At 41.2% G+C, this 21,106-nt stretch overlaps 2 protein-coding genes and 2 long non-coding RNA genes across 9 annotated transcripts; 1 reads left to right on the top strand and 3 right to left on the bottom strand.

Moving 5' to 3' along the window:
• The first annotated feature begins 272 nt into the window (after positions 1–272).
• Positions 273–8,634, top strand: LOC133920099 (uncharacterized). Of its 5 annotated transcripts, XR_009910003.1 has the most exons (7): positions 273–461; positions 1,000–1,070; positions 2,219–2,412; positions 7,516–7,574; positions 7,666–7,763; positions 7,905–7,992; positions 8,421–8,634. It is a non-coding gene; the product is annotated as an uncharacterized LOC133920099 (long non-coding RNA). The 5 variants fall into 5 exon arrangements; XR_009910002.1 differs by lacking the exon at positions 7,905–7,992; XR_009910001.1 differs by having other exon boundaries at positions 7,666–7,992.
• Positions 8,635–9,417: 783 nt separating this feature from the next.
• LOC133920098 (uncharacterized) lies at positions 9,418–11,530 on the bottom strand. The gene is made up of 2 exons (XR_009909998.1): positions 10,194–11,530; positions 9,418–9,754 (listed from the first exon to the last, which is right to left on the bottom strand). It is a non-coding gene; the product is annotated as an uncharacterized LOC133920098 (long non-coding RNA).
• Positions 11,531–11,603: 73 nt separating this feature from the next.
• Positions 11,604–14,610, bottom strand: LOC133918138 (uncharacterized). Its single transcript, XM_062361874.1, has 3 exons — positions 14,556–14,610; positions 13,603–13,814; positions 11,604–11,686 (listed from the first exon to the last, which is right to left on the bottom strand). Exons 1-3 carry the CDS (start codon positions 14,608–14,610, stop codon positions 11,630–11,632), a joined length of 324 nt encoding a protein of 107 aa, XP_062217858.1. The 3' UTR covers positions 11,604–11,629.
• LOC133920096 (uncharacterized) lies at positions 14,299–20,816 on the bottom strand. Of its 2 annotated transcripts, none has more exons than XM_062364746.1 (6): positions 20,683–20,816; positions 19,317–19,558; positions 18,367–18,930; positions 16,906–16,970; positions 16,288–16,810; positions 14,299–15,915 (listed from the first exon to the last, which is right to left on the bottom strand). In XM_062364746.1, exons 2-6 carry the CDS (start codon positions 19,497–19,499, stop codon positions 14,617–14,619), a joined length of 2,634 nt encoding a protein of 877 aa, XP_062220730.1. In that variant the 5' UTR covers positions 19,500–19,558; positions 20,683–20,816; the 3' UTR covers positions 14,299–14,616. The 2 variants fall into 2 exon arrangements, with proteins under 2 accessions (XP_062220730.1, XP_062220731.1); XM_062364747.1 differs by lacking the exon at positions 20,683–20,816 and adding an exon at positions 20,299–20,632.
• Between the last annotated feature and the right edge of the window lie 290 nt (positions 20,817–21,106).

Raw genomic sequence — 21,106 nt, 5'->3', positions numbered from 1 at the left:
GCACCTCGATGCAGGTGCTCGTATGTGTCTAAGATTAGATCCTAGGTGTGTTTCTCGCTCAGGTTTGAATTCCGAGTAGTTAGAAGTACACACGTACGCACATATTAAGTGGTACATCATGTTTTCATAAAAAAAATATCTTGTGCACTTTAACCTATTCTAGCTTGTGTAAAAAGATATGTATGTGTATATGTACGTATGTGTTAGTAGTAAAGGTATATGTATAAATGTGAGTGGACGTGTGTCCCTGTTGTATCTTAAAAAAACTCTACGATCATCAATCTCTCTCTCTCTCTCGCCTTCTCCACCCACCGACATGCGACAACCGAACCATACGACCCGACTCGACTCGACTCTCCTCTTCCGAGCCACGGCGCCAGCGGCACGGAGAAGGCGAGCGGAAGCCGCCGTCGCTGAGGAGCGCGATTCGTGTCGCCCACCCGCAAGGCAACGCGTTTGCGGTATGCTTCCTTGGAGTTGGGGAATTAGGGTTCGCTTGCTTCCCTTGGAGTCGGGGAACTAGGGTCTCGTGCCGCATCTGCGCCTAAGGGTTTCATGCCCCGTGCTGCTTTCGCCCTGGTTAGGGATTCCTGGAGTCGATTTCGATTGCTTCGTGTGGGGTTTATGCATTTACGACTTTCCCTGCTGTTGTGCCGTCCATGGTTACTCGCAGCTTCTCTGAATCGCGACGTGCTAGTGTCTGTCTTCGCCTCTTAGGTTCGCTAGTTTTGGATCCAGGAGGTGCACGTCTGGGTTTCCTGCGCCCTAAAGTTAGGGTTTCCTGTTGCTCGTGGTATTCTGGTTCAATACTAGAACCATAGTATTTATGATGGTCTAGATTGTAAACGTTGCCCTTTTTGCTGTATTCATTGCGCAGACATGTTAGAGCTGTTGTATTGGACGTGAATCAGACTTGTGGCATGGTTTGGCATGTCTTACTTTGCTTATTTGTTGAAACGGTGCACAATTTGGAGTTCTAAATTCTTCAATTATTGTTAGGTTTGATGTAAGCTGTAAACTGCGTGAAGTAATTATGAACCAGAACCGAACATGGAGTCTAAGTGACATTGGTAAGGATGCTTGAGTACATAGGTATTGCAGTACAAAGTCTTGTTTCATGAAGTTGTGCTCTTGTAGACTTCATACAGTGTTCCAAGTTACAACTACTCGATACTTAGTTTGATGCTCCATGCATATTAAACTATGTGTTTCAGCATTTAGTGGGCAGAGTATTTGCACTCTTCCTTTTGCAGTGGGTACTTTTCAGCTGAAAGTACCATAGATCGGGTGTAGATGTGTAGTGTGCTTTAGTAGGCATAAAAAAAACATTTCTCCTGAGCACCTTGCGAATACGTTTAACTACATTTTTGCATCGGCTTGTAAATTTCGCTGCATCGGTTTTAAGTTTTATATTTCAGTAATGTATCATTTAAAGTAACAGTAATCATATGTATTTAGCTACATAAGTAATTATTTGGACAATCTAAAGGAGATTAGTGTCTCATCTGGAACTTTTATCCATAGGTGGGATGTTGGATGTTGACTGCTAAGCACACCAACTAAACATATTTGATAAGACAATTTTTAATACCATGGACCATGCTTCCAAATTTCCCCTACTCTAGTGTGTTGTGGAAACATTTTCGCCATTGCACTTTCACCAGATATAGCATATTAGCCTTGCTGCATTTTCTTATTCATTCCAGTAGCATCATTGGTTCATTAGTCAGAACTCGTGGCAATAGGTAAAAGAAATTATATAGGTAACTGCAATTGAGTACAGAATACAAATCTGGAGCAGTTCTCTTCTTGGTCAGCTAAGATAACGAATATGTTGTTGGTACGAACTCTTGAATAGATATATAACGGCATGTATGTGTCCAACGTTTGCCATTAGGCTTCTGTGTGCAATGCCACTAAGGTCAGTGTATATCTGTATCAAAGTTGAAGGTTTATTTGCTGCAGGACTTGATCAGTGTAATCTTTAGAACAAATTCAAATGTGCAAAACTACAAACGGGTCTCCCCAATTTGTAGCCTCAAAAGTCCAAACCTAAAGCCTTGGCATGTTTGTATGTTGTCCAATCTACGTTCATTATTCCCTAGTTGTTCTGTTGTGTATATTTTATTAGACTCATGCCATGACACATTAAGGCTGATCTGTATATGTTGTTTTCTGTCGGATGGGGGAGAGAGTTGATATTGATTAATGATTACAGATCCCTGCAGAATGTTCTGGGTAGGGTAATGGCTAATGATACTGGAGTTATGCCTTGAGGACTATCCTTGGTGTGGTTTGGAGTTGGAGATATTCCAAACATTCTGGGTGTAAAATTGTATATAATCACATCATTTGGAGTATTTTCCTGCTTCCAGAAGTGGCATGATTCTGCCAAATTTGCAGCTTCAACAGGTAATTTGACCTTTTCACCATGTATTCCTGAGGCTACACTAATGACTTAATGTTCATAGTGTTCTCTGTTCTGGGGCGTATGGGGTAGGCAATGTGTCATGCTGGTGCTGTTCTATAATGATTGCTGAAAGGCGTAGGGCTTTTATGACACTTAGATCTGTTGTGTTGGAGTTTCCTACCAAGATGCTCCATAATGCATTTTGATACCCAATTGTGAGGTTCTTCAAGAAGTACTTTGTAGGCTTGAAATTACATGTTAATACGAAGCACACCTAGTCCTTACTATTAAAATCTTGATGATGCAAGATTGTTCTCTGACATGCTAAACTATCTATGTTATAGATTTGGTTTCTACATATATTCCGAAATATTTTGTTGAGTTTCCCAAATTTCTTTCTTGTAGTATGTTGTGATATATTGCTTGCTGTGTTCTTGATATGGGCGCAATATAGCATGAGATCTAGTTAGGAGATATGTTATCTTTTTAATTAGGAGATAAGTTTGGTAATTTAGGATTTGATTTGTTTAAAGATAGAATCTGTTAGGAGATAGAGTTGGATTTGGTTTAATAGTTAGTTGGATTAGGATTGTGACTCTTTAGTTGGCCGGCTATATATAGTTGGCAATAGCTGTGTATTAGGGCAAGCAAGAAATAAACAAAGTAAATATTAGAGCTCGCTAGGTGGGGCGACCTAGTTATCCCAGTACCCTCCTCGATATTTGGTATCACGAGCCCTGTTCCTGCGTCTGTCTCCCACGCCGCCAACACACCGCTGCCGCTCCACCAGCCCTACCACGCCCTTCACGCTGCTGCCGCCCTATTGTTGCACCACGCCGCTGCCGCCCTATTGCTGCATCACGCCGCTGCCGCCCTCCTGCTGCACCACGTTGCCGTCAACCTGCTGCGCCGCCGTCGCCGCTGCTCACCACGTCACCACTGCCGCCGTTACCTTTTTAATTAAATTAGGAGATAAGTTTGGTAATTTAGGATTTGATTTGTTTATAGATAGAATCATTTAGGATTTGAGTTGGATTTGGTTTAATAGTTAGTTGAATTATGATTGGAACTTTTTAGTTGGCTAGCTGTATATAGTTAGCAATAGCTGTGTATTAAGGCGAGCAAGAAATAAACAAAGTAAAGATCAGAGCCCGCTAGGCGTGACGATCTAGTTATCCCAATACCCTCCTCAATAGTTCTAAATAATGGTCTGGCTTTTTAAATGGTCAGTCATATCCCCTAGCATATCCTAACTGCACCTCCGGGTCATCACAGTGGAGGAGCTGGGCGGCTGCAGCTGTGGCGCCACAATTGCACATGTGGGACATGACACTGATGGCTTGCCAATTTTTCCATATTTCTTGATGCAGGAGCCTAGATCTGAACCCTTACCACTGTCTGGGTTTAATTTGCCGTTAGTTGTGGGGGGTGATCCAGCCGGCATTTGGGTAAAATTTCTATAGGTGTTGGGAGTGGCCCCACCAGCATCTGGGATGTCCATGGGTTATCATGTGGCTGAAAGTGACGGTTGCATGAGCAAGGTTGTTAAAACCACAGATTTTGAATCGGATCGGAACCATTGCGGTAAGATCGTAAATTGTAGGATCATGACTATTAGAATCATAAAATCAGTCCAGTCAATTTAGATCATAAAACCGTAAAATCGCTTGATTGAATTGAGATCCTGACAAGTATGTGCATAAGTGCTTGCCAAAACCAAGTTGCACTAGATACATTACCCTTGATAGGAGGTCATATTAAAAGGTTAATCCTGTTACACAGGACAATAACATGAGTGCTTAAATTGTGGGTCTTCCTAAAAACGGGAAAGGAGGCACACTTTATATATATTCAACCTTTATACATGGAAAAGGAGATGTTTGATTTGCTATTTAATAGTATATGTGTGCCATATATTGGTCTATATTTTTAAAAGCCATTTTCAGGGCCACATGCCAACTATATTGCACGGATACGGCGATACGGATACGGATACATGATACAACGACACTTTGATACGCCATTTTTACAAAAAGACCAATATGGGGATACGCCTATATATATATTAAAAATGAAAAATACATATCCACGTATTCACAAGGGCAACACACATGCCAAAATACGTTGTAGAATTCAACAGACCATAAATATTGCGTGCTCCAGGGCACTAGTTGAATCAGTGAATCACATAATCATGCTTGTACAAATCAATTTGAATAGTGTGGACAAATCAATCATGCTTTGCACAAATCAATCAGAGAATCATGCTTGCACACTATCATGCGTTCTGAGGTGGGGGCGGGCGCAAACAAATCATGCATTCAGTGAAAAAGCTCGCTAGGGCAGCATGCGAGCGATGATGGGCGGATCTGGGGGCATGGGTGGACCGGAGGAGGTGGGGGCGGGCGCTGGGCGAAGCTGGCGGCGAATGTCGGGGCGGCGGCGGACGTGGGGGGTGGCGACGAGTAGAGGTGAGGGCACGGTGTCGCACGGGCGGATGTGGGGCATTGGCGGGTGGATCTGGGGGCGGCGTCGGGCGGAGTAGGAGGTAGAGGTGGGGGCAGTGACGGGTGTCGGGTGGCGTTGGGGGAGGGACACGACCCGCAGTAGATATGTGTGGCTATGTGTGCGCTGTGCAGCTGATATATGAGGAGTGGATTTACCCTAAGGTATCGCACAAGTATCCAGATCATTTTAATTATTTGAAAATTATAAAAAAGGTCGATACGCCTCGGATACGTATCCGGGAGTATCTGTATTCGCTATGGTATCGGATATTGATACGTGGATTTTTTGAAGTATCTGTGCTTCCCAGCTTGCCAACACTTGGAGGCAGACTAGCCAATCAAATATGAATGCAAAGTAGCATGAGTGTTTCAGAATTCAATATGTAGCACGAGCTTTTTAATTATATCATACTACCCGTCAAGAACCGGAGATGTTAGGTCTTCATTTATTCCTCTTTCAATTACGATAGCTGTAAAAGTTACCAGCTGCTTCAATAATGAAAAAGAGTGTCAATTTATATTTGGTTCCTAGTAAATTCACTCATGATTATACGAAAGTGAGTTTTGTGCTTTGAAATATTGATTTTTCTGCTAATAGGAAAAAATGAATTGTATACTACTTGTGAGCAGGGTTCGAAAAATTGTCAAAAACCGCTCAATATTCGCGAAAACCGCTCAATTTGGTTTGCACCGAATTCTGAATTTGACCGGTTTTCGAATTTGAGTTCAGAAAATTAAAAAAAATTAAAAATCACAAAAATTCTAAAAATACTAGAGAGAATTCTAAGACCTTTGAAAAAAAATTCAAAAATAATGTTGGTTGCATCATATTTTATATGGAGGATGAACATGATGATTTGGCCCATCACGTTAAGAAAAAGATTAACATGCAAACACATATTTTTCTTGTGTAGGGCGTAGCTTAAGAGGATCTTTAAAATTTGTTTCACTTCATTTAGAGTTTTTATTAATTTCTCCATGATTTTTACAAAGTTCACAAGCATAAAGTGAACATGTTAAGAAATAGCACTGTAATTAACTTTTTCATGTTTACCATTATTTTTCCTAGATAAAGCATAGTATAAGTAAAGTAATAAAAGTAGTTTCACTAATTTTGGAGGTGTGATGTGTTAGTTATGAATTAATCTAGTTGCAACACATTTACACGATCCTGCATGTTACAATAACTGTTCCATGAGTTCATGTATTTTTAGAAGACATAAGATCATGTAAGAAGACTAACAAAATTGGTTTCATGATTTTTGGATTAGCATAGAATTAACTATGCATTTAACTAGGTTTAGCAAATATATTTTCTCATAGAAAATATACAACTTTTTCATGAGTATAAATACTTCTATCATGTAGATAATGTTACAAGGAAACCAAAAATTTGTTTCATTTGATTTGAAGCTCAGATGAATTAGTTATTGATTTTACGAAGTTGAGCTATTTTTTTGGTTTTTATTGGACTTCATTGAAATTTGATAAAACCGAATGATGTTCGATAAAACCGTAGGTTTTCGATGCAATTTGAGCGATTTTTTATCACAAACGAAATGCGGTCGTTTTTCGTTGGAATTCGAGCTGTTACCAAAAGGTTCGTTCGTCCGAATTTTGCCTCGGATTTATAAATTTGACCGAGTGAATTTGTCTGAATTCTCGCCAAATTTTGACCGATTTTTTTGGTTTTCACGAATATCGGAAAATTTCTTTTTTTTTGGGGGGGGGGGGGGGGGCTTCGGGTGCCAAACGAATTTTCGAACCTTGCTTGTGAGTGCTTAGGTAGCATCCGGGAGGTCTTTTATTAATGAATGTTTATGAACGATGCTTTTACAATACTGGATACAGAGTAACATCCAAGGGCGTGCCTGTTTTTTTCCTTCTTTTTGTTCTTTTTGGGCGGAATGGTTTGTCTGGACTGCAAAATATGGTTGCAATAGTATGCTATGAGATCTTTTTTCCCAAGAAATGCTAAGTTGTTACAATGCTTTTACAATACTGGATACAGAGTCATCCAATGGTTCCGTTGTCTGGGTTGTGAGATGCACTGTAGTAATAATTGGTTTATGCAAAATGATGAACCGTTTTTGTTCTACACATTTTATTTACTTGTTAAATCAAGTTCTCTCAGCAGCTTCACCAAATGGTATGATATCAGATACTTTTCCAAGAAGTGCTAAATTGTTTCCCATTCTGTAATGTGCTTATAGAGAATGTTCCGGTTGTGTTTGCCAGCAGTGCAAGTCTGGCAAAATTAGCTTGTCTCGGGACATGCAGTTAAATGTTTATTTTTTTTTAAAAAAAATCAGGGCAATGCTTCAATTCTAGAAAGTGGTGATTGAGTAACGTAGGTTTTACGTTTTGTATCACCTCATGCTATGCAAGAGCCTAAAGTCAACCTATTGGCTATCTGTGTTTTGTACATCATATTTTGTACATCATAAAAGGAAAAACAGCTTTTACTTTCCCAGTAGCTCATTTAGAATTTACGTAGTCAATCTTGGCATTTTAGCTGTACCATCAGACGTTGAGTCCATCACATATTCAACTGACCTGACGCCTTAAGAGTACATCTGATTGTGGACATATGTGCAGGATGCAGCACTTTTCTGGACGTACTGTGTTCAATGACAGAATGAAGGCCTTCAAAGCAGGTACTAAATACTGTTTTGCTCAATTCTTGAGTCCAAATGCTGGATGCTAGTGTTTGCTTCAATATCTTGATGCTGTGAAATTTCAATGTAGTCGCCCGGACTTGTTTGGTTTGAGGGTTCTACACCAACATCTTCCATTCTTTTATTGAGAACGCTACATTTTACATTCTTCATAACTAATCTTCTACAGTAAGCATCCTATGTGGTCATGTCTTTTTTTTTTCAAACCCATTGCTATCCCTTAAAAACATGAAAACCCTTCATTTCTATCATGCGTATTAACAGTATGTGAACCATCTGGGACAAGTAATGACTGATGAATGGTCGCAGGCTTGCAGCTGTGCCATGATTCTTTTAGCTGTGCTAACATGAAATTGACGTCCATAGCTGTGTAGAATCTCAATCACTGCGGACATAGGTTTGTTTCATGATGTGTTCAATGCTTCGATTTTCCTTTGACACAGTATTTGCAACACAACTAAATGCAACGAGGCTGGAAACATTCTTTTTTCTGCACAAGCCTGATACATACATTCTAGCCCACAGGCTTCTGTAACAATAGCAAATTAAAATGGATTGGCTTAGAAATCTAGATAACCCTTGGGTTTCAAAAAAGAAATCTAGAACCAAATCATATTCGCTACTCCTGCGAATGCTGCTCGGTAACCTCTGATCCTCATCTCGAGGTGTGGGTGTGGGGATAGATAAGCAACGTTGGGTGCATATGAAAAGCAGGTTGGTGAGTCGTGATATGCCTGTCAAAGTCACTAAATTATTTATAGTTCTCATGAAGTGTTTTAAACGGTTTGAGAAATGTGGAGTGGCTGCTCACTAACATACTTGCAGGCTTTCGGAGACGAACGTGGAAGATTGAGCTGCACGGTGGCATGATCCCTTTTTAATTTTTCTACCACAACAACGTAGATTCCCATCTAGATTCTTTAGCTCGTATTCTTCCTATATGACGATTGCATGATTTCGGCATACGCCAAATTTTGCAGACTTAACTCATTTTTGTATAGGTATGTTAATTAATGACGTGGCCTTTTCTGGGGCGAAATGAATAGCTAAATAGCCGAAAAGGTACCCTGTAATTGGTCCATTTTTGACATTTAGGGCCACAAATATGCAGGTGCGACCCCGATAAATGCGATTTGGGCCGAGAATGGTCTGATACCGACAAAAACAGGACGTAGATCGGGCCTACATGGGTCTGATCCAGCCCTTTCAGGATATAGTGTACCAATTCCGGTCCGATAAGGATTATTTGGGCCGATATGGGCCTGCTCTGGTCCGATAAGGATTATTTGGGCCGATATGGGCCTGCTCTGGTCCGATAAGGATTATTTGGGCTGACATGGACCATTTCGGACTTCTCAGGATATTTTGGGCCGACATGTGCTTCTTCTGCTCCTGGCAGGCATTATTGGGCCAAAACGGTCCGAACAAAGATTATTTGGGCCTACATGGGCCAGTTGTAGTCCGATAAGGATATTTTGGGCCTAGATGGGCCTGTCCGGACTGATAATGATATTTTGGGCCTACATGGGCCTGCTCTGGTCCCATTATTGGGCCAAGATGGGCCGTGCCAAGACAACTTGGGCCCATTTCGGCCCGAACAGGCCCGGTCAGTTATAGTCCAATAAGGATATTCTGGGCCTACATGGGCCTATCCGGGCTGATCGTGATATTTTGGGCCCAAATGGGCCTGTTCTGTCCATCAGATTTATTGGGCCAAGACGGGCCGAGAAAAGACAACTTGGGCCTATTTCGCCCCGATTTAGGCCCGGTCAGGATATATTGGGCCAATATGAGGATATGTTTAGCCAAAGTGGGCCTAAAGGAACACTTGGGCTTATATAGGCCCAGAAAGTCTTTTCTGGTCCGTGACGGAGTTGTTTCTTAAGATATGGGCTTAATGGGTACATCGCAACAAATTTGGGCCAAATCTGTTATGTCCGAACGGTAGAGTTCGGCATTTGTCATATTACACCTTAAAAAAGACACTTTACACAACGTCCTGTACGAACATTCGACCCCGGTTTAAACTAGCGCACCTAGCGTGTTGGTACCTCTAGTCAGTGTTTAGCCTAATCGAGACTTCGTTTGTAACCTATATCTAACCACTTGACGATTGACGTTTCCCGTATTGTTATGTTAGGATGCCAGCATGTCAATCACTGCAAAAATACAAAATAAAAAGATAGGTTAGAAAAATAAGTTGCATTGATCTGCTTGCAAATTTGCAGACATAATACGGAGAGATCAACCTGTATCCTCATGATCAGTGAAAGAATGCTAAAAAAACATGTATTCCTAGAAATTCAAAAACATTTATTCAGGCAGCAGAGGGTACCACTACCACAAAACCAGCATCACTTTCCGCTTGCTAGATCCAAACATGAATTTGACCGAAGCCAGAAAGAGCAGTTATATTGCCTCTCCAAAGAAAAGGACGGGAGTTCTAAAAATGTAGAGTATATGGCAGTGTAGCTACAATTAGGACGAAAACAGTAACATGCAATGCCATGTAACGTTAAATAAGCAGCACGATCCTCATCTTGTCACAAGGCAACAAATTAAGACGATTGCAAAAGCTTGCGCCAAAAATAACTTTACTAGAACAGAAAATCCTTAATGAAACGTGGAGCGCTTTCTAGTTCTTCTATTGTTTTTGGGAAACAATAATCAAATCTTAATCGTACTGAAACCTGCGCTCACACCTTGACTTCTGCAGGACACGAAACCAAAGCTGTAAGAACCGTCCAAATTGCACTTTTTAATCGAGCGGGCCAGCTCCACCTAGATGAGAGCTAACATACTCTCACACGAGGGCAAGACACATGTTAAATTAAATCTAATGACAATCCAATGCAGCCACCTATCAATTAAAACAAAAGCAATTCCGGTAGTCCCCATATGCGCCTCAAGACAAGTCCCAAGATCAGCGCACATATCGTATTACAACATTTATATCACACCAAGATAAAATAGAGATCCAAGTTTAAACTTAACAAGTATACTAAATATGCTTCTGGGCCTTGAATTACCTTTCTGTGCCGTCATATGACCCTCACCAACTCATGTTTTTATCAAACAGTCAAACCTGATCAACCAATTTAAACTACAGCCCACATGTCTCATCACAAGCTTTATTTTTCTTATACAATCGACTGCTGTTGGGTCTATATTATGTTTTCATTCAATAATATTCATTAATTATGCAAATGATTTCTAAACCTGTAACGAGCATCCTGTGCTCGCTTGTTGTGTACCTTATAGCACATGGAGGGCAAACATCATTGAGAGGAGGTCGGATGGCAACGACTTAACTAATTGGTGCATAGCAAAGGGGGAGAAATAGAGAGGCTGAGAAGGATGTTCGTAGAGTTTGGCTAGGAGGAACATATAAATACAAAGGTAAAATTGAGAAGTTTATTTTAATTGCTTTGGCTCACAGGAGATACAACTTCTATAGGGCTGACACAACTAATGTACTACTATAGGACTCCCACTGGCCACTACTGCTGTAATCTGACTAATCTCTAAGAGAGTATCCAAACTGCTTACCTTCCTGGGCGCATTGATGAGCAGGGGCTTTTGTGTGTTCCTGTTGTGTACGCAACCTATCTGGCCCACATACAAAACGCCACTATATTGCCACTATATGTGATTCACTACAAAATGTCTCACACTAATTTCCATAAACATTTATTCAAAATACTGGACTAGCCCCATCAAAAAATATTTACTGAGCAAAAGCCTAACTATGATATAGAAGAATAGGCCCATATGATCATACAATAACAATAGTAAGCAATGAACCAACAAGCACATATGCTAAGAAACCTTTTACTAGCTTACCTCAAGCATCTCAGTTATTACTTGACTAGGATGTGCTGCTGGTGTAACTTCACTGCGTGATGTGGATCTGACCTCCACACACAATGATGCTTCAAACCTGAACCCATTGAAAACGAGAAAGGTCAGCACATCCGAAAATTCACAAGCAAGATACAAAGATAAGTGGATGCTAAAAGCTAGCCTTAGGAGCCTTATGCCTCCACCCAATTAAAGCTACTCTTGATGCCCTTCTTCAGGCTCAGAAGATGCTGCAACCAAAAGAGAAACATTACATTTCTGATTACTTGTAGACATCAAACTACAAAAGCATATTGTCATATCCCAAAATGTTTTTACATTGAAAATTATCATATCATATGTGCAGGGGGACCAAGGAGGAAAGGCTAACTAGCTACTAGGATACAGCCAGATATGTATAATTCTAAGTCTATTGGACAATTTTATCTAACATATAAATGTCATCACATCCTCATACACTGTTTGCAAACAACATCACCCCTATAGTTCAAATCTGAAAAAGAAAGGATTCAAATATTATGCTATCATGCATACAAGCTAGCTTTAGGCTCAATAACCGTACTGCTGCACAGTAAATGACCTTCCAATGGGGAACAAAAGAAATAAGCTACATTTGTTGTTCCCTAGCATCGATTATCCCTCATAATATTTCAATAATACAGGAACCAAGCTAGATGCTCCCTTTCAACAGCTCTAAACAGAAGAGCTTAACATCAATTTCAAGCTAATAAGTTAACTAACAACACTAGACTAACTTAAACAAACAATGATAACCACATATCATATTCATATAGATGCACTTCCAGACTTGCTCCACATGACATTCCAGAATTCTGTGTAACTTTTGTTAGTAAGATGTGTCGATATCATTCCACAACAAAAGGACAAGACAAAATCAGCAGCATCAGACAAACATTTAAAGGACAGTACGAATCATTAGCTCCAATATGAAGAGACCAAACAGCGCAGCAAGTGAGATCCAAAAGCTAAGTAAATTACTGAAGTCTAAAATGATTGACTGCTGTATTCATGGTATGTGCACCACTGCACCTGCAAGCATGCATGCACATGGACAACTCTAGCCCCAATCAATATAAGTAACGAGCCATGTTCAGTCCCAAGAAGTGAACCCCCAAAATCAAGGTATGACATTACAGCTAAAGCAGACGGGTCAAATTTAGCTAGAGGGTAAAGCCTAAGCCCATGCAGGTTAGTCCTAAATCACAAACCCAAAACCCGCAAAATTCAGCACGGAAACTGCATACTCTGTATCTAAACCACCAAACCCACTTACCTGAAAGTCGCATACAGGCACAAATGTGACATAAAAAAGCAAACTCACATGGTTTTGCATCAATTGGGTGTTTTTTTGCCATTTCCTCATGAGCTAGAAAAGATCTGCTATATTTTTAAAGATCAAAACAAATCATACAATTTGTACGCTGCGCCAAATCCCTGGTTCTTGTCAATTTCCCAAACCTAATTAAGCCCCTCGCTTGCATGAGGCACCAATGCAATCACATTAGTCTATTTTCCTGAATAACTAAATACTGCACGCTGTAAGCTAGTTCCAGTGCTCTTCAAACTCTCAGAATACGGTGGCTCCAGAGCTAACCTAATTCATATGCTAGGCAGTAGGGTGCAGCTTAACCTCCCAAAGGACCGTGCTCACATGAAGCAATATTGTGCAGAATCAGCTAATAAAACAAACGGGAACTTCCTATTTAGGCATCAAATTAGAGCCTCAGTAGCATGAAAAATACAGCAGTAAACAAATAAACCCCAAACCTAATACAACAAAAGAAAAACAACACGACCACAATACACAAACAAAACGCCACATGCATGCTAGGCCCCGCCCCAAACAGCTTGAAATCGGGCTAGCGGAATAGAAACTCCACAGACGCATGTAGTAAACAACCGGGAAATTCCACTGCCGAACCACGACTACACCATCTACACCAGAAACGCGAAGCCGATCAGGACGCATTAAAACTAGCGCCTCGCCACCGACATGAATTACGATGATCCCGCACGCGCGTGATCAGGACGTAAAGGAGAAGACCGAACACTACCTACACGATCCAGAGGTTCCGTCGCAGCAGCGTATGCGTGCGAATTAGGGTTAGGGCCAGGGGTGGCTGACCTGAAGCAGTGCCATGGCGTCTCTTCGCTGCCGGCGCCGGATCTGGATGCCGGAGAGCGAGAGGAGTGGCGGCGCAGGCGACGACGGCCACGAGGATGAGGAGGAGGAGGAGGCGGCGAGCTCCCCTTCCGCGCGTGGAGCGAGCCCCTTTCCTTCCGTTGCCTTGTCAAGGAGCGTTGTGTGGTGCCCCCACCTCCGCGACAGGCCACCCACTTTCCAATGTTGGAATTTTTTTAAAACTTCTCCAAATAATTTTTACGAGTAACTTTTCTCGTTAATTTTTTTAAAAAAATTCTCGTTAATTTATTTAAAAAACTCATTCGAAAAAATTATTAAGGAAACTTATCTAATAACTTTTTTTTGAAAAACTTTCAAAAAAAGAAAATTACGGAGGATTTTTTTTAAAAAAAAATAAAAGTTACGAGTTACTGTACTAGCACTAGCGCGTCCTCGTAAAATAGCACCGTTCACCACGCAGCCGGCCTACTTCCCAAATGAAACGCCACCACCTTCCGCTAATAAGGACACATGTCAATGTGCCATAAGCTAAACTCGGCACTGGCACAGCTGGATGGTTGTTTAAGCTTCTACAAGCTGTTGCTTTTTCAGAAATCTGTTGCTGATAGAAGCCAACAAAAGACTATTTTGATTTTTTAGTTTCTATAGTAGTAAAGACTGATTTTGATTTTCAAAAACTACAGCAAAAAAGGCCGTTTGTTTAGGTTCACGGCAATCACAAATTAAGGTAATATATTTGATTCCGCTTACATGACACTACCCATGAATCTCTCTCTATGAAGAGAGCTAACAGCTGCTAGTTATGGATATATACTACTGTACATTACAAGGTGCAATTAGATAACTGACTGACATAACACTTTAACATTAGAGAGGATATGGCAGTTTGAACAGGAACACCTGATGCAGCACCTTCACTCACTGCTATTGATCACCTACTTCAACATCATAAAATACATGTAAGTGCAGCCTGACATACAGGAATAACATGGGCGCTCAGCTGTCTGACACCGTCTCTTCCGATGACGCGCCGGTGTCGCTGGCGTTGGGTCCTGCAATGGCAGCAGCCTCCTGGTTCAGATCCAAGGCATCACCGGTCCGGAACAGCCTCTTGCTGAACGACCGCCAATCCGCATTCCTCTTCATCGTGCGCTTCAGCGAAGCATCAGGGAGGAAATGGGGCTTCACGTCGTCAGAAAAGAGAGAAACAGCTCTAAGGCTATCCCTCGGTTGACCTGCAAAATGCCCCGGTGGCAGCATGCTCGGCCACATCTCTGGGTTGATCCGGCTTGTGCCAGTCTCGGCGTCTTTTGTCAGCCACTGAGGGAGGCTGCTGATCTGTGGTTGGTTGATGGGAAGGAGCTGAGGCGCCCTCTCTGATGGTTCTTGGAACCAATGTGACTTGCTCTCGTAGTATGAATTATGGAACTTGGATGCCCTCCTGCGCCTGCCGGCAGTTCTTCCGTGTGAGGAGGAAGCCCCAGGGAAGCCTCCCGGGGACAGATTTCTTCGCCCACCGTCAATTCCATGAAGGTTCAGCATGCCCAAGCTTGATAAATGATGCTGACCTCTCTCTGATGCACGAGCGTTCCGGAGATAGACATCACCCAATGAAAGGTCCGTTTGAGCTGCAAGAAATGGCGACTTTGAGCATCCAGAGCACGAAGCACTACCAGGATAATCTTCCGCTATAAGTGGAGGTGGTGCAGGACCCAGAGCAGATGCTTTGATTGATTGAAGGAGATCTACACCCAGAAGCTTCTTTTGTTCTTTGTCCCATTGCTTAGCAAGGTCCTCAGGCATTCTTGAGTTTGAGAACCGTAGCCGTGTATCCCTTAGCATTGCATTCCAATTGTTTATACCATACCTCCTAACTCCAATCCAAAGAAAATCCAACTCTTCTTCTGACCAGGGAGCCGAGTGCCTTTTGTAGGAGTATGTACCAAGCTTTTCTGTCAGCTTACGAGATCCACTGGAGGTGCCTCCAGGAAACAACTTATTGCTCCTCCGAGTAGACACGCTACTGTCTTGGAGACTATCCAAGCTGAGGTCTAAATTGAATTCAGGAACCTTATCCATTATTCTGAACTTCAGTTCTGAAGGCAAGCTCCTTGGTCCCTTGAAACTCCCAGTGTTCCACGGTGGAGTCAGGTCAAAGAAATTTGAGTGTGGAGTATGCATGGTCGAGCTTCCTTCGTGCTGCTGTTGTTTACCATGGATAGCATCTTTCTCCTTTGTGAAAAACATCCTTTCAATTGGTTGAGACATTTGCTTTCGAGCATTACCAAATAGATCCTGCGAGAAGTGAGAAAATGTTTCAGATCACCCGAGTCACAAACGTATGCACTGATAAGATTTTCTTTGTAACTATAGCACAGTCTATACCAACGGAAATAATTCAAGCTAGTAAACAATGTGGTGGTTCAAATTAGGGGGAAATGTAAAATGCAGTTTGTGAAACCACCTACCCACAATCGCAAATAAACTGGAATGAAAACAAAACTTTGCCTCTTTTAGAATGAAGGATACGATTATACATTACCCAAATAAATAATTTACATCACCGAGAAATTAATTATCAATTAATTGGCGAGACATGGGGAATTTGGACACATGACAAACTGCCAAGGAAAAACATCACAGTGGAGCCAATTTTCTTATCCTCACCTGATCTGGCATCCTTTGAATCGATGAGTCATCCAAATGGAGAAGTCCCTCTTGTTGTAGTTCAGCACAGTTCAGGTCAACCAGCCCTAAAGATAATGCACTTTTATTTTTATTCTGAACCCCTTGATCAAGAACCTCTAAATGTTCCAGCTCTTTGCCTCTCTCATCAATATCATCATCCAAGACAATAATTGTAACATTTTTTGTTGAACCTTGAGATTCTAGAAGATCTTCTGCCACAGATTTACTGGCAGGTTTCGACCAATTGACATTTATTTTTTGTCTTGGTGACTGTAGGGAACTAGTTTGCCTGTTACCATGTCCCTCCCCCTTCACATCAATAACTTTTGGCACTTCAATAGTACCTGGCAATGTTTTGCTCGAGTCCTCCACTCTTGCATCTTGCACATCAGTGAACTTTGACACTGGTGTAACATCGTGTTCCAGGGTCATGTTTGGGTTTACAACTTCAGCAGTCAGTGAGGGAACAATATGCTGAACCGAGGATTTTATGATGTTTGAACTACAAAAGGAACATCATATTGATTCCTTACACATGAATTAATCAACTAACACCAGCCAGATCACAGTCCTAACAAACAAGTAGCAGTGCCTTACCTTTTCTGTTCAATCAAGTGTTCATCATTTATAGATAGTCCAGTATTTCTTCCCACGGTGGCTACCTGTAAATGAGTTCCTTTCCTCAGTTTATATGCTAACTGTCAATGACCCCATAGATTGTTTTAAGGATAACAGTATTAAAAAAAACTCGACCACGGGGAGAGAGATGTCCCCCTGGCTTTGTTCTAAAGGTAGGGGAGTTTTGAGGATAACAATATTGCCAATACAAGGAATAAACAGCAAAGAAGGTGCATCCATAGTGTTATGGGCTGGAATTACTGTTCACAGGCGGGTATTGTAGCAGCACTGCTATAACGCCGGGTTGATTGGGGATCAGATTAGATTTGTTAGAGATAAGATTTGTTAGTTTTAGATTGTTAAGGCCGGCTCCTATATAAAGGAGGGCGCAATACCCATTGTAATCAAGCAAGAAGAATAGATATAGTTCTTAGTTCCCTTCTCTAGTCTCCCCTAATATAATGTCTCCCTAATCTATGATCTAATCCCTTCCCTAGCAGCCAACAATCGGCTATCCTCACGGCGGATTATTCTAACATGGCATAAAAATGGATTTTTTTTTAAGGAAACAATAAAAGAAAACTTATAAATCTACAAGATTAAAAAAAGAACACAAGCCCTTACTGATTTTTACATCTAAGGTGCATAAAGTGAAAGATTATAGGTACCTTTAGCAGCACAAATATGTTGTCACCTCTTTCATTACCTAGTGTTACCTTGTATAGCAAAATTTATGCCGTGATACCAAAAGGCCGTGCATAGTGTGGTGTTAAGATTTCTAATACACCCGGATAAAAATGATACAAATCCCTTAACTGACAACAGTTTTTTTTCCTCATTCTTAACACTGATAAAGTATAGAAAGAGCTCTAACTTCAAACACTTCAAGTAGAGGTAATAAATTAAACATAGCTTAATGTGGCATGGGTTATTTTGGAAGCCTTTAACCATTACACTATTTCTGGTAGCTTCAATGACTTGTCTCTTGTGGAGTTTATTTGCAAGTTTATTTTATTATATGTTTCAAATAAGTGTATAATATCACTCGTTTAACGCCTGAAGCCTGAACATCTACCGTATAGCTTAGATTACAGACTTCCTAGACTGGTATATTGATTATATGTTGTACATACATTATGAAATCCACAACTAGCTGACTTCTCTTGTTTGCCAGCTAACCTAAAATTATACGCACACCCATTTCACAACTTATGCTTGAAAACATAACATCGGAGCCAGAAAATAATAATAAAATTATTAAAATAACTAAATCCAGCAAGTAAGGACAGACCTATTGTGATGCTATTTAAAACAATGGTGACATAATAACCTTTCATTCAATTTAGACAACATTCACCTCATTACTATATCAAAATCCAGGCCCCTAAGCAAAAGTAAAAGAAGGTAGGGGCCATGAAGAAGAGTTTTAAAAAAGCATACCTTATCTTCAATATCTGAAGATTTCCCACCAATATGTCTGAGCAATGGTGTAGCATTCAGTTGCAAGCTTGGTGGGCTGCACGTCAGTGTTGAGCACTGTTTGTCGTTGTCTGGTGAACAATTTTCCTCTGCCGGTTTGTCCAAATTAATTTTCTTTTTAACTCGCCTGCGAAAGGTAAGCAGAGGACTAAATCTATTCTTACATTGGCCAAGTCGGACAGAATCTTTTGGTTCTTGATGAGAATGTATGTCCACAAGAGCACAGGTATTAGAACCTTCTGTACAATTAGTCATCCCATCAACATGCATGGGATCACACACAGAACTTGAAACAGGAATTGGATTATTTGTGTCATCAGTGCATTGCAAATTATTATCATGTGTCCCTGCGGTTGAGAGAATGGTGGCACAACAAATTTCAGGGTGTTCTTTCTGTGGTAATGATTCACACAACTGAAGTTCCTTTTGTCCTTTCTCTGGTTCACATGTGCTTTGCTTAGCTAGTTCTTCTTTGATGTTTTGTTGCATTGACTTGCAGACACCCTGATGCTTTATAGAAGTAGGCTGCCAATTTTCCCAGATGAGAAAAGATATCAGACAAGAAAGAAGATGGCACAATAAAACAGAAGACTGATCAAACATGTAAAAAGTTATTATATAGCCAGTAAACTTTCGGGCACATAATATAGTTTTTAGAACACACGTGTATATCAAGGGTCTTTTTGGAGGATATCCTGGTTTAATAATAATGTTTTCAAGGCAATGATGATTCATGAAAATTTGTAGCTATTGACATATTTAAATACAAATATCTATATGACACCGCAGGTTTCATGCCCATGAAAATCAGAACTAGCCTTATGCCCTCTTTAGGAAGGTGGCAACAACAGTACGAAGGTAGCATCAAATAACAATATCAATAGGAAGGGAAACAAGACAAGATTCCTCACAAAATTATCTTTGTTTATCTCATTGTTCTCGGCATGGGCCTCAAGCTTAGGGGGTAAACTGCTGACAACTACACTGCTGGAACTAGAAGCAGCAGAAGATGAATTAAGAACTGTGTCATCAGCTGTATGCACGCGTGAGGTAACACGCTTCCTCTTGTAGGTTATCATGACCTTTGAGCTCATCCTGAAAAGCACCAACGTGATCAAAAGTAGAACTTGCCAGAAATATTCATCTGCGCTCACTGCAAAGAGACAAGTGATAAGCAATAAGTAAAGCTCCAGCAGTGATAAAAATGTGTTGAGAAAATATCTAAAACCTAGTACCAAAATAATGAGGCAAGAGATATTATTGCCTATAATTGAGCCACGATTTTTTCATGATTCACATCTACATTGTTCTTTTTTTTTTCCCACAATAGATTAGTGAGGTAACAAAGTTGTTGTCGTATACTCTACCTTATCTTTAATTTACATTTAGATAAACCCTTGAGAACCCACCAGTCAGCAATGGCAGCTTTACAGAAGACAATGATGATAGGATTACCCTCCTGACTAACTGGAAATACAAAACAACATTTTTTTTTAATTTCAGACAGCTGGATCTCCATTTGTTGATTGAACCTAAGTCACAGACCACAATCTTCCTCTTCAACACAGACCAACACCTTGGATGAAGATCAAAGATGATAATCCGATTCCACCTGACCAACTGTTCCCAAATCTTTTGGAAAATAAACAGTACCCTCACAGCCGCGCCTTAATTGGGTGCCAAGAAGTCGTGTGGTGACAACTGAAATGGATCGACCTTACGCGCTGAAGAAGCTAATCGAACCACTGATGTGGATGGCTTAGTAGGTTACCGCGCAGCAAACAAATCCGCAACTAAATGAACGGAGTCGCGCAAAGAAAGGTAAGGTGCCCCATGCCCAAGAACCGAACGAATTCGTATAACAATCTGTGCAAGCAAAGTATGGTTACTTACGAACAAACTAAGAAATAACTCATGGTCCAGATGAATCTCCGCTGCACGCCAGTCCAGTGCCAGCAGAGAGGGGGCATGAGGAGGAGGAAGAGGTGGGATGTACGGCGACGCCTCTCGACGAGAGAGAGAAGACTCCGGCGGAAGGAGGCCTGGCTTGTCGCCTCCCGTTCGCCGGCCGCCGATGACGAGGCACGACGAAATTTCAGGTGGGGGAGGAATCGAACGAGAGAGAATAATTGGGGGCGCGAGAGAAGGAAGAAGAAGGCGCCTTTTTCGCAGAAAAGCAAAAACAAGAAACAAATTTACCAAACCCAACAACCAACAAAATTTTATATAATTGCAAAGCAAACCAAGAAACGAATCTCTAGGGTGATGAACCATTACCATTATCTCGATCGAACAGCAGCGGATTTCGGATGATCTGGAGAAGGAATGTGGGACGGAAAGAGACAAGAAACTTCTGTTATTTCCCCTGACCCTTGTTTTAGAGTGAGAGAGAGAAAGGGGAGAGGTTGGAGCAGTTCCTCACCCTTTTATTCATTGATGATTCGGGTGGACCGAAATGCCCCTAGTTGTTGTTGTGGATGACTTCCACGAGTGGCGTTCGGATGGGTCCAAACCATCTGACTTACTCCGGCGAAGTCAAAGTCATCTGATTTTACTGTAGAGTTAGATATTGTACCAATATTACTGTATCAATAGTGTTCACGTCAAATCCTCCGTGAAGTCACTGACTTCCGGTTCCGGCGGTGATCCCGTTCCCGTTCGGATGGGGAGCTTTTGGAAGGGTAACTTGGGAACGGGAAAA

This window comes from Phragmites australis, chromosome 5 (genome assembly GCF_958298935.1).
Source record: "Phragmites australis chromosome 5, lpPhrAust1.1, whole genome shotgun sequence".
Classification (NCBI taxonomy): domain Eukaryota; kingdom Viridiplantae; phylum Streptophyta; class Magnoliopsida; order Poales; family Poaceae; genus Phragmites; species Phragmites australis.
The sequence above is the reverse complement of the archived record's forward strand: the minus strand, read 5'-3'. Positions and strand labels throughout refer to the sequence as shown.

What these genes read in the sequence shown, in the direction of transcription:
- LOC133918138 (XM_062361874.1), bottom strand. Translation starts at nt 14,610, where the DNA reads ATGTTATTCCTGTATGTCAGGCTGCACTTACATGTATTTTATGATGTT. An exon ending in ATTTTATGATGTTGAAGTAG is followed by an intron (nt 13,815 to 14,555) that starts GTGATCAATAGC and finishes AACATTGGAAAG; the next exon opens with TGGGTGGCCTGTCGCGGAGG. An exon ending in ACGCCATGGCACTGCTTCAG is followed by an intron (nt 11,687 to 13,602) that starts GTCAGCCACCCC and finishes TTTTGGTTGCAG; the next exon opens with CATCTTCTGAGCCTGAAGAA.
- LOC133920096 (XM_062364746.1), bottom strand. Translation starts at nt 19,499, where the DNA reads ATGAGCTCAAAGGTCATGATAACCTACAAGAGGAAGCGTGTTACCTCA. An exon ending in AGATAAACAAAGATAATTTT is followed by an intron (nt 18,931 to 19,316) that starts GTGAGGAATCTT and finishes GAAAATTGGCAG; the next exon opens with CCTACTTCTATAAAGCATCA. An exon ending in CTTCAGATATTGAAGATAAG is followed by an intron (nt 16,971 to 18,366) that starts GTATGCTTTTTT and finishes ACTCATTTACAG; the next exon opens with GTAGCCACCGTGGGAAGAAA.